Source organism: Dipteris shenzhenensis, chromosome 1 (genome assembly GCF_047967505.1).
Source record: "Dipteris shenzhenensis isolate YYH24624 ecotype China chromosome 1, Dip_SZ_1.0, whole genome shotgun sequence".
NCBI lineage: Eukaryota > Viridiplantae > Streptophyta > Polypodiopsida > Gleicheniales > Dipteridaceae > Dipteris > Dipteris shenzhenensis.
The window spans coordinates 24,535,501-24,547,888 of NC_141596.1; the positions used below are offsets into that span (position 1 = coordinate 24,535,501).

Sequence of the window (12,388 nt, forward strand, 5' to 3'; positions counted from 1 at the left end):
AAAACCTACCACTGCATAATTTTATAGGTTTTTTCAAAACTTTATAGATTTTTACAGGTTTTCATAACTAAAACTCCTTGATTTTTACAATTTTTAAAAACTGGAAAAAAAAAATTTACAGGTAAAAATGAAATCCATTGTATATAGTTTGCAGGTTCTCTGTGAAATTCCAAACTCTCTTGACTACTAAAATCCAGCTCGAAATGTGCAGTAACGCTTTGGAAAGTTTGCTTCCTTGAACATATGTAAGTATCGCAACTAAGGAGTAGAGTTCTTTCGGAAAGATTGGAGATTGTGCACACTCTGTATGTGTAACCGAGGTGCCGGCGACAATACGGAAGACGCTGAAGCGACAGCGGTTGCGTGGAGGAGCAGGTGCTCCTAGAAATTGCTGAAGGCTCATGGGATGGAGTTATTCCGTCAATCCAAAGGCATTGTAACGGGAATTATGTTGGGAATGTGCATCGCATATCTTTTGCAAGCTGCAAGCAATTACACCGCGATAAGGCCAGCTGATCAGTTCTGGAATGGCATTGACAGCTCTCAGCCACCTTCGCCTTCTCACTTTGAACAAGCTGCGCATCTGCCTACAAGTGAGAACTTGGTCAGCTCAATGAATTGTGCATCAGTTGGATTTGTCTTGAGTTGTCTGAAATAAATCACTGCACTCTGAACAGTCGCCGATGCTAGTTGTCTTCAGTTGTCCGAAACAAATCACTCCACTCTGAACAGTCGCCGATGCTAGTTGTCTTCAGTTGTCTGAAACAAATCACTCCACTCTCTACGTGAGCATTTTGGAATGCTGTCCTCAGGAATCTTGGATTTCCATGAAATTAGATCTCCTTGCTCTAGAGAAAATGAAATTAAAATAATATTGTCTTTATAAGCAGTCGCATCTTAGATGATGAGAATGTTTCTTCTTATTGCCCCTCATAGGCCATTTTGGCCTTCCGCAGACATAATGTCTTTCTTTGGGAGCTTTGATAGATAAGACCTCTCTACACATGTGTTTGTGCAGTTGTGAGAGAGTATGTTTACACAAAAAGCTACCCCTTCGTTTAATGCGCTCAAGCATGGCTAGGTACATAACCAGACAAGAGGGCCATACACTTCAGCAAGCATCGAGTTGCCAGCTGTAGTTGGCTGGACAGCCACATGGCAGGTTGGCTAGCTAGAGTTGACCTTGGCTTGACTTGAGGATGGGTCTGGGGTATTACTGCCGCCATGGGCTGTAGAGTAGTCAAGCTTGTTTAGTGAAGCAAAGTGTAAGGTAGAGTAGATCTACAATGGGAAAGGGAAGGTATACAGAGTGAGGAAGGGGAGAGTAGTGAAAGGAGGAGGTGGGAGAGATAGAGTTGCTCCTCTTGTTGAGTTGCACTAACTTTGTATGGGGGCCTATTAGGTGGCTCACTACTAGGAATGAGTTCTATGCCATGATCTTCAGGTCTCTCAGAGGGTAACTCCCCTGGCAAAGAGTCAGAAAAATCTTTAAAATCTTCAAGAAACTGAAATTTATTCTGATCTGCCTCACCTATTTCAGCATGCATGTCAACATCTCTCTCTTTTACAAAAACAATGTAAGCTGAAACTGCAGACTTCATTTCTTTTCCAACAGAACTATTTGATACAATGGGAATAGTTTCCCCTCTATTCCTTGCAACCACACGGTGTACTTTGCCCCTATGTACAAACTCCAACACTCTCTCAGGAAGAGTCAACTTCATTGCCTTGCGATGAAACCAAGGCATACCCAAGACTACGTCATGAGGTTTCAGTGGAGAAATGAAGTCGTCTTCCTGATCCACATAACTCTGTACATGAAGACGGAGCTTTCCTATCAAGGGAGTGACTGGCACAGGGCTCCCACAGAACATCTGATCGGCATCCAGAGCCCTACCCAATTTCTCCATCTTTATTCCTAGCTTTAGGGCTAAATCCTCTGATATAAAGTTATCTGTAGCCCTTGGATCAAATAAAATCAGCGCTTGTTGGTCTCTGACTTTGCCCCATGATAGCAGCAATTCTCGTTCCTTTGGGTTTGAAACATGACCTAGTATATCAGGATTTCCCCCCGCCATGGGTTTGTGCGGTCCTTGTGGCTTCTCTGCCTCTTTTCCCTTCGGAGTTGAAGGCTTTTTTGGGCACTGGGCAACCATGCCCCTCTTTGCTGCATCTGAAGCTACCCTCTTTCCTTAAAGTTTCAATCTGATCAGGGGTAAACTGTGGTCTTCCCTTATAGGGCCTTTGTACCTGGTTTCCCCTAGGCTTTTGAGGCTGAAATCCCCTCTTCTGAGCCTTAGGAAACTCTCTTGTTTCAAACTTGGGGGTCGCCAACTTTTTATCCCTTGGTATTCCTGCCTGTAGTGAAGGCACAGAAGTAGGATCCTGCATGTACACGAGGCTAGCCACATTGGCTGGATGCTTAAGATCTGAAATTTCTTTGATATCCTTAGTGTTCACTTGGGCCTATATCTTTGGAGTGAGTCTTGCGCGGTACTTCCTGAGCTGAGTCTTATCAGAGATTTTCTTGAAAGGTGAAACTTGCAAGTAGGAGTCCCAAAATTTCTGGTTATAAGACTCAACTGTATCTTGTGCTACCATATGTATACTCTCCCAACCAAGGAGAACATGATCCCGAAACTGTTTGGGAATAAACTGTTTATAGAAAGCTTTCTTGAAGTCCTTCCATTTCCTAGGAGCTACATAATTAGCTGTCTTAGCTATCCACCATGACTGGCTGTACCAGTCAAGTGCAAACCAACCATACGAAGCTTCAAGGACTCACTAAAATTGGCTGAAGGCAGCATCAAACTGCCTTATGAACTGCATTGCCTTTTTCAGCTTGGCCGTATTGGCCATTGTAGGTGGCAAATCTCACCGACTTCCCACCATCTTTGAACTCTTTAGTCTCAGCGTTCTTGCCAGACTTCTTCTTCTTCTTCGTCTTCTTCTTCTTCTTCGGCTCTGAGGATCCAGAAGAAGATGATGATGTTGAGAGGTGGAGCTAGAAGAAGAAGATGAACTAGATGAACAATGACCTTCTTGGGAAGAGGACCTGCTCTTTTCCTCTTTTTGCTGTCCTTATGACGAGACTTCTTACTCTTTCCCAATGTGTCATCTGTGGAAAGAGGAGCAGAACTCAAAGATCTCTTTTTGCCCATCTCTTCCTGATTTGCTCTAGAGGGAGGATTCTCTGGCTTTTCCTCAAAGAGAGGTTGTACCATCTTGCGAAACAAGGGGTCGCTTGTTGCCTCTCCAAACTGAGTAATCAGCTCTCTGTAGGCATTCTCTTTATTTATCTGCATAGCCTCTGCCCGCTGTACCTGATCAGACTCTGCCATTTCCTCATGGGATGATTGGGCATGTTGCTGTGAAGCCATCACTGCAACTTGTCTGAGGTCTACAAACTCTCACACACTTTTTTTTTTTTTGGGGTAAAATCCATTGTATTTATATTCTCATAAATTTACAATATGGGAAGTCTCCCACACACTAGCAAAGAACTCCGAAAGAGAGCCCGATAGAAGAACTCAAAAACAAGTAGAGAACACTTCAAGGCTAGTAGCATCCAAATCCCTTGCAGCAAAACTGTCATGTAAGGATTGCTTGAGGGACATTCTGAAGAAAATATATGCCTGAGGAAACTGTTGACCCATCCTAGAATGCAGTCTCTGTGTCCAGATGGTCCATAATACCCAAAAGGGAGTCCAATGAAAGAAAAGGAGTAATGGAGACATCTGAGATGAGAGGCATCCAAACATCCAGAAAAGTTTCCCAAATCTGCTAGAAGGGAACCGAAGCCGCAGTAAATGAGAAACATGAGTGATCAATGTGCGAGAGTGCGGGCAAAACCATAATAAGTGAGGAACTGTCTCGCGGGGATGAGAGCAACGGGGGCAGAAAGGAGAAGCAATGCGGCGTGCTGCCAATTTCACCCCAATGGAAAAGGCTCCCACTATACATCTCCAAAGGAAAAGCCTCTGTTTCAATGGCAATTTGGCTTTCCAGATTTTCATGAGTCGGGATTGCCACCAAGATAAAGGCCTATCCAAATTCCAAAGAGTGTTGGCATGCTTGTCAATCCATGGCTGTGGAAGAAGAAATCTGTAAACCTTCGAGGAGGTCAGATTGTGTATTGAGAGCGTATGGGTAGCAGGAGGTATGGAAGTCAAATTCCAGTCCATTAATCTGTCTTGTGCAAACAGTGGAGGAACCGGAACAAATGGCTGCAACATAGTTGAAAGTGTTCTCCAAATGGATCTATGATGCAGACCCAAGGAGAATGTCCTGCAAGCTTGTGGAAATGAAAGTGTATAGCCTTGTTGATCCACAACATCACCAACAAATCTTATGCCCAATTTCATGAGATTATATGCTTTGATAGGTGCCTGTAAAGCGAGAGGCGATGCAAACACCTTGCTCCAATGGATGCTTTCCAATCGAAAAGAATTACCATGATGAGAGGAAGCACCTGTCCATTTTGCATATGAAAGAATTCTCTTCCAATCATGAAGAAAAGCAGTAGAAACAGGGCAACCAGGAATTTTTCCCTGAAAGGAAGATAAAACTGCTTCCCAGTGATCTGTAATCCAATGCCCATATGCATGGGAAGCCATGTTTCCACACATAGCTGCTAACATAATAGCCCATGGTTGTTTTTGCTGAAAAAAATCAGCAATCATAGTGCTCTTTCTTGCCAACATATGAACCTGGAGATTGAGAATATTCAGCCCCCCATGAGTCTTGGGTGAACAAATAGACTGCATAGGTAGTAGTCGCAAAGCTTTTTTATGAGATTTGCTTTTCCAAAGTATCTCCATAGCTTGGGACATATAAGAAGCCAAATGCTTGAAAGACCAAGGAAGAAGAGGCAAATAAAATTGCACATATGCCATAATGATGGACTGTACTATCCGGAGTCGAACATGTAAAGGCCAAGTGGACAAATGCCAGTATTCCAGCTTCTTGTTGATCTTTTGAAGCACCCATTTGAGCTGTTGTTGCGGAGTAATATTCCAGCCAATGGGGTATCCGAGATGTCTGACAATAGTAAGGGAAGAGATAATGTGGCCTGGCCAAAAAAGTGCATGCCAATCAGCTTCTTTCAAAGCTAGAAGTTTTGATTTCTGAAAATTGATATGCAGTCCAGCAGCTATGCCAAAATCATTCAGTGTATGCATCAAACGAGAAAGATCACTTTGAGAATTCCTTGGCATGAAGTATGAATCATCAGCATAGGCCTGTGCAAGAAAAGACTGTGCCCCTGGAATTTGCAAGCCATGAAGCTGTCCTGTATCTGCCAGATAGTCCATATGCAAGAGTAACGGATGGGTAGCAATGGCATACAGTAAGGAACTAAAAGGGCAACCCTGTCTCACTGAGCGAGTCATAGTCCAGGTTCTTGACAACCCACCACCAAGCAAGCACTGTGCCGTGGCGTGAGAATAAAGCCAGTAAATGATGTGGACGAGTCGAGGGCCAAATCCCAATTTTTGCATAGTTTGAGAGATGAAATCCCAATGGACAGTATCAAAAGCTTTCGCAATGTCTACTTGCAGAATGAGAACATCTTGTTTAGAATATTTGGCATACTCAATCGCAAGCAAGGCATTGGAGATATTGTCAGTGATCTGCCTTCTGGGGACAAATCCATACTGCCTAGGATGAAGTCCTGCTTGCAAGAGGAAGCGAACCCTGAGGACAATCATTTTAGCAATGAGTTTGTAAATGACAGGCATGAGGGATATAGGCCGCCAATCAGCCATCGTCTCACACAACCTTTTTTTGGGAATCAATTTTACTAGGCCATGTTTCCAGGATGGAGGAAGAGATTGTTCTGCCCAAGCATGATTGATCATTAGAAGGAGAGTGTTCTTGAGATCACCCCAAAATGCACGGAAGAATTCAACAGTCAGTCCATCCCAACCAGGGGAGCTGCTTTTGCGTAGATGACTCAAAGCATCTTCCAGTTCACTAAGCATAAAAGGCTGCTCCAATGCATGGGCCTGTTCCCGAGATACTATGGGCTGAACATGCATAAGGAATTGAGACCTGGCTGCATTTACTTGCATCAAATGATCAGGTTGAGAAGAAAGGAGATGCTGAAAATGACTAGAACATTGCAATTCCAAGTCTGATTTGGAAGTGGTCCAGGTGCCATCAGCTTTCTTGATCCTGCAAATATCCTCCTTTCGCCTATCCGCATGGAGACTTTTAAAAAAGGCTTTGGAGGAGCAGCCCTTATCCAAAAGGGGTTTCATACGAGCTCGGATTTGCCACTTCTTTAATTTGCGAAGATCATTTTGATGAATGATATGAACCGCATAAGCACAAGAATCCTGTTCAGAAGAAGTAAGCTGCCTATGAGAACTGATTGCATCCATTTGCTGCTTGTGGGATTGAGCCCATTTTATCTTGAGCCGAAGGTTTTCCATGTAACTCCGTCCGTAGTCTTGAATAACAGCCTGTAAGCGATGAGCAAGACTGATCCAAGCAAAATCCATATCCTCCTGAGCATGTAAGAGGAGGGGACGGACAGCCACTCTCACCATGTTCTGAAATTGTTGATGAAGCAAGTAGGCACTATTAACATGGAGCAAGCGATGACCAAAAAAAGGCATATCATCTGTCAGACGTGCTATTGATAATGTCAAGCATACTGGAAAATGATCAGATAGCAGGAGGGAGTGATCAATCCGCAATGTACATGTAAAATCAGCATACTGCTGAGCATGCAGTAAATACCATCTGTCAAGTCGAGCCCAGTAATGAGTAAAGGCATTGTGATGATATGTATAACCCATATCTGTGTCCCTTGTTGAGAGCCATAGATCTTCTGCATGCAGAGATGAGAGCATATCTTCCCAATGTCGGAGCTCAGTGGGGATCATGTGAGAGCGATGAGTAGTATTGTCTTGGGAGGCAGGCGAATTGTTAAAGTCTCCACACAAAAAAGCATTGGAAAGCCATGGATATTGTTTGAGGGAGGCCCACATTTGAGCTCTAGTCGCAGAAGTTTGTGAGGCATAAACAGATGCTATTTCATAGAGAGTATCCTGCCAGGTGCACCTGATCACCATCCATCGACCCTGAGGATCATTGTGGGCCACGGTGGGCTGTATATCATGTTTTACCAGCATGCAAACCCCCGAAAAGTGCATTGTACCAGCATAAAAAATATCATAACCAGCATAGTGGCCTTGCTGGCCAGCCAAGAAGTGTTGGTTGTGTTCTTGTAAGGAGATCACATCGGGATGCATTCTATGTACATAATGCCAGAAAAGTCTCCACTTATTGACATTGCAAAGACCCTGAACATTGTATGTAATGCAAGTAATTGAAGTAGACATAAAAGATATGTACAGTCAAACCAAAAGGCAGAATAAAGTGTAAACTGTCAGGCCTCAGCCATGACATCAACATCCACCTGGGCTCCTGGATCATTAGCTCTATGATCCTCATCATTATCACATACAGGGATGCCTCTTTTTAGCACATCAACCCACAGTTGAGAAGCAAGGCTGTCAGCAGGGGAAGAGGTCTGACCAGGGGTAGAAATTGAGGCATCCCAATGGCGAGATTGTAGTGGACGTGGTTTGAGAGCAAAAACCTTTTTGGGTTGCTGCCAGGCACCCTGGGGAGGGACATGAGATTCTGAAATTTTGCCCTTACCCTTATCCTTTTGCTTAGCTGAAACCTGAAGTACATTTTCTTTGGAAGGGACAGATTTGAGAGCCGCATCACCCAATTTGGTAGGCATTGCCTTAGACTCCGAGGCATAAGTCGGAGGGGGAGTATTTTCTGGAGCAATAGCTGTGGGTGGAAGCTGATGCAGAACTGGAGGACACTGTGAGGCTAAGTGGCCAAACTTATGGCATGTGAAACAAGCACCTGCAAAAACTCCCCATTTCAAGTCAAAATATTTTTCACCAAGGGGAACATCCTCCACTTCTACCACAATGGAAGGAGGGGTTGGGTGATCTGTATCCCAAAGAATACAAAAGCGATTGCGATTACCCGAAGGGCGGGGTGGGCATACAACTTGCCCCAAAGTGGCTGCCAAACTTGGTAACTCAGCCCTCATATAGTCTGGAAAATCCACTACCTCAACGGGGTTGAGTGATGTCGAATGAGGCTGTGGTAATCTTTGTTTGGCGACCATGGCATGACATGCACCATTTGTCTGCCATAGAAAAGGGGCGACATCTCCAAAATCTGCTGGCGATATGAGGCATCCGAAAAGTGCACCTCATAAAAGCCCCTAGAAGCAAAATATACCCCTTCAACAAAGCAGCCTCCCAACAATGCCTGAACCCACTGAGCCACATCATTTGCTGAAGGTAGCTTTCCTGGGAAGAAGATGATAACTGCTTGCTGAGAGAATTTTCGAAGAGGAGCAACCAATGATGGAAGCTTCAACTTGTATTTGATGGCCGGGGGAGGTTTGGCCCACTCCTTCCGGCTGTACTGAAATTCATCTTTAAGCATATCAAAGACATAGTGAGCGTCGACCGAATCTGTGGTAGAAAAATCAACCTGTTGTCTTTTGGAGTCCCGGGTCGACTCCTTACGAGAGTAGCTTTTGAACTGATCTTCCATGAAGAGAAACAGGGCAGGATTGAAGGAAGGGCGGAACAAAGAAGGGCTGTACGGACGAAGAATAGGCTAGAGATGCGAGCTGTACGGAATGAAGGAGGAGGCAGGGAGAGTAAAGACTGTACGAATTTCAGAGGTGGAAAGGGCGGCTGACGCAACAGGCAAGACTATATGTACGGAAAAGGGCAAGTGGTACGGCGGTGCAACGGGGAAGATGGCGCAGGGCAAGCAGACGCGACGGAGCAACGCAGGGAAAGAGAAGTGTGGCTGTACGGCGTCCGTACAAAAGTACGGCGTCCGTACAATTGTACGGGCAGAACGCAGGAGCCAGCGGAAGAACGCAGGGATGAACAGAAACGCGACGCGGACGTGTACGAAGAGCGCAGGGATGAGCGGAGACCCTCGAGTCGTGTTCGTTTCTCTCGCACACTTTGTCTCCCTCGCCGTCGTCACTCCTCCTCGACTCGTCGCCTCACCGCAGCTCTCTCTCTCGCCACACACACACACACACACACACACACACGCATGCGCGCACACACTGAGCAAACTCTCACACACAAACAAACAAACAAACTCTCACACACACTATGTATGCAACTGATGCATTCAGCCTTTGCCTTTCAAAGGGAAAATACATGAACAAGAGGTGTATTGCATTCACAACTTGTGCCCAACTCTTGCAAGTGTCAGGCTGTTCACTCAATGCATAAACCCACAAGGTTGCCAAAGCATCAACAACTATGTTGCCTCTTTCCTGGCTGCTCCAAAAAGCACTCAGAATGCATTTGTTTTCCCTTCTATGTACACAAAGGCATGCATTTCTTAACTTGTGCAAATCTCTGATTTTTCTTTGTTTTCTGCTGATTTTCGACAGGAAATAATTGACAGGTAGGTGGAAACTGATGGCAAAAACTGTCTTTTTTTTTTGGGCAGTAACTGGATGAGTAACCAACTGGTTACACTAACCAAACCAACTGGTCTAGGTCTGGTTGGATGGACAGACTAATTGGTCTGTAACCAGGCCACTAACTGAACTAAACTGGTTAACTGGACCAGTCTAGCTACTTAATTAGACAGTCTGGTTAGTTTGTCCTCTGACCAGATCTCTTACCAGGGTCAACTAACCAGGGTTAAATAACTGCATTAACTTGACCAAGGTCACACTAACCGCAAGTCTGCTAACTCAATTGACACATCAGCTGGTTGCCAAGTCAGCATACACCCTGTCACTTGCCACATCAGCTAACACGTGTCACTGGCACGTCAGCCTGCACATCAATGCCACATCAGCAAGTGAGCTGGCTGTCACATCACCTTCCCTGCTTGTTGCTGAGCATGCGAGGGCGTCGTCACTACGAAAACATCCGTTCAGAGCATGGCGACAGGCGGGCTTTACCTGCATGGAAAGTCATCAACGCCTCTTTTTTTCTATCAGTCACGTCACGCTCAATTCTCCCGGCCATCATCTCTTCACCGGAGAGAAATGTGTCGGAGGAAACTTGACGATGGACACCAACGTAAATTCCCTGTACTCGCATTGTGTGATCTCTGCAGCACTCAATCTGTGCATGAGGATTATTGCGGGCGTTGATATGACAACCAATCGTCCGCTCGTGAAATTACTTCACACGAATAAGGCGGATACTTGCACGTCACCCGTCAGCCCTTTTTCGGTCTCACAAGGTCATGATCTTTAACCCCTCTTGAGCAAACATGCAATGGAAGCAGTTTACTTTTACTTTTGGTGGGTCACCAGTTGAGATCGTATCCTCATACACTTACTTGGGGGTCATCTTTTCCGGCTCGATCTTCACGATGAGACCAGTGATGCAGGCCAGACTGAGCAAGGGATACGCCTCACTGGCTCGGCTAGAGAGACAATACTTCCACTCCCATTGAGCAGGGGATATGCCTCAATGGCTCGGCTAGAGAGACAATACTTCCACTCCCACTTCCAGGACCCTCGGACCAAGGCTCTTCTCTTCGACTCCTTGGTTCGACCAGCTGGTATGTATGGCAGCCCTTGTTGGGGGCCTCACATGTCGGAGATAGAGTGGACACGGGTGGAGCACCTGCAAATCCTCATGCTCTCAGGGATGATCCGGGGGAAATCGTCTGTACCACATCACATCATTCAAGCCGAGTTTGGTGCTTCTCCACTCCAGCTAGTTTGGCACTGTATGAGAGAGTCTTAGGCCGAGTTCGAACAGGCGTAGGCTGGACAGATGAGATCTTGAGTACCATAGGGGTCAAACAGGGTGACGACACCAGCGATGCAGGCCAGAGTGAGCAAGGGATACGCCTCACTGGCTCGGCTAGAGAGACAATACTTCCACTCCCACTTCCAGGACCCTCGGACCAAGGCTCTTCTCTTCGACTCCTTGGTCCGACCAACCGGTATGTATGCAACCCTTGTTAGGGGCCTGACATGTCAGAGATAGAGTGGACATAGGTGGAGCGTCTGCATATCCTCATGTTCTCACGAATGATCCGGGGAAAACTGTCTATACCACACCACATCATTCAGGCCAAGTTTGGTGCTTCTTCACTCCAGCTAGATGCAGCCTTTCAGACCATCACATATCTACACGGGGTTAGATCATATGGAGACTACACATCAGGGAGACAGAGGTTGCCATGGTTGGCTCTCGATTCCTCCATGAGGTTGGCAGCAGAGGGAGACAAGCGATGCTGGTATGCACAGACTTATAGATGGTTTGTGAGACTAGGGTTCCAAATCGATAGGATACCTCCTTTTCAGTACAGTTTAGATGCCCCTCTGGTACTCCCACCCACCATCCCGATTGGGCCACACACCAACCAGGTCATTCAACAGGATCTCCTGTAGCTACACACCTTTAGGATCTGGTTGGAGCCGAGGGAGCTTCCAGTGAAGCTGAGTTTCTACAGAGATTACTGTCTCCGTATTTCGGAGGAGGGATTCATCACACCACCGGGGTACATTGAGTTTCATATGCCTCACTCACTACGGATCTCCATCGGACAGTTTCGGGTATCATCACACCGCCTCCGCATAGAGAGCGGCAGAGCAGAGGGGATTCCTGGGGAGAATCGCTTATGCATATTGTGCGACTGTCAGGAGGTTGAGTTGGAGGAGCATTTTATTTTCAAGTGCCCAGTGTACTACGAGATCCGAGGCTGCTACCACTACCTCTTCAGAGACATCTCCGGGCTCCTTTCCAGATTCCTCACCTACCCAGATCAGAGATGCCTCGTGGCCTTCATTCACGAGGGGGTCCGACACAGAGAGTACTTACTCAGGCGACGGGGCTTGGCCACATTATCAGACACCTCTCAGAGCAAGATCACAGAGTTCTTCCCATCGAGTGACATTGATCGTCCAGTCTCTAGCCACAAATGTGACAAAGACCGTGACTTGACGATCGCCATGACACACGAGACATCGAGGGGACACACAGATCACTCTGGGGGACCTCTCGTCATTGTTTAGACCGGGATACGTACCATGGGAGTGATGGTGGCTCTGGTCTTGCGTCGAACCTCGTCCAAGAGACCGAGACGCACGGCGCCCCTTGACGGGCGTCAACATTTGATCATCGGCTATGCACCAGTCAGGGCGACATGACATACAGAGGATTTCGCTCCGCTCCAGTCCTTTTCTTTTCATTGCTACATCCAGATGTATTTGATTATGTATGATCAGACTTAGGATTTAGCATAGGTGATGATGCTCGTTTCAGTAGCTCCACCCTTATTGTGATTTGTATCAGGTTTTCTTTCAGTCTCATAGACCCATCGGTCTTCTGAAGAC

The 12,388-nt window shown here is 46.1% G+C and overlaps 1 protein-coding gene across 2 annotated transcripts in view; it reads left to right on the forward strand.

Moving 5' to 3' along the window:
• Positions 1–176: 176 nt before the first annotated feature.
• LOC147905582 (uncharacterized) overlaps positions 177–12,388 on the forward strand; it is a 165,538-nt gene continuing 153,326 nt past the window's right edge. Inside the window, exon 1 of one of the 2 annotated variants that reach the window (XM_087373481.1) lies at positions 177–593. In XM_087373481.1, the coding sequence (XP_087229607.1) occupies positions 407–593 (187 nt within the window). In that variant the 5' untranslated portion in view covers positions 177–406. The remainder of the gene's footprint in view (positions 594–12,388) is intronic. The other variant, XM_087373492.1, reaches the window with a different exon arrangement.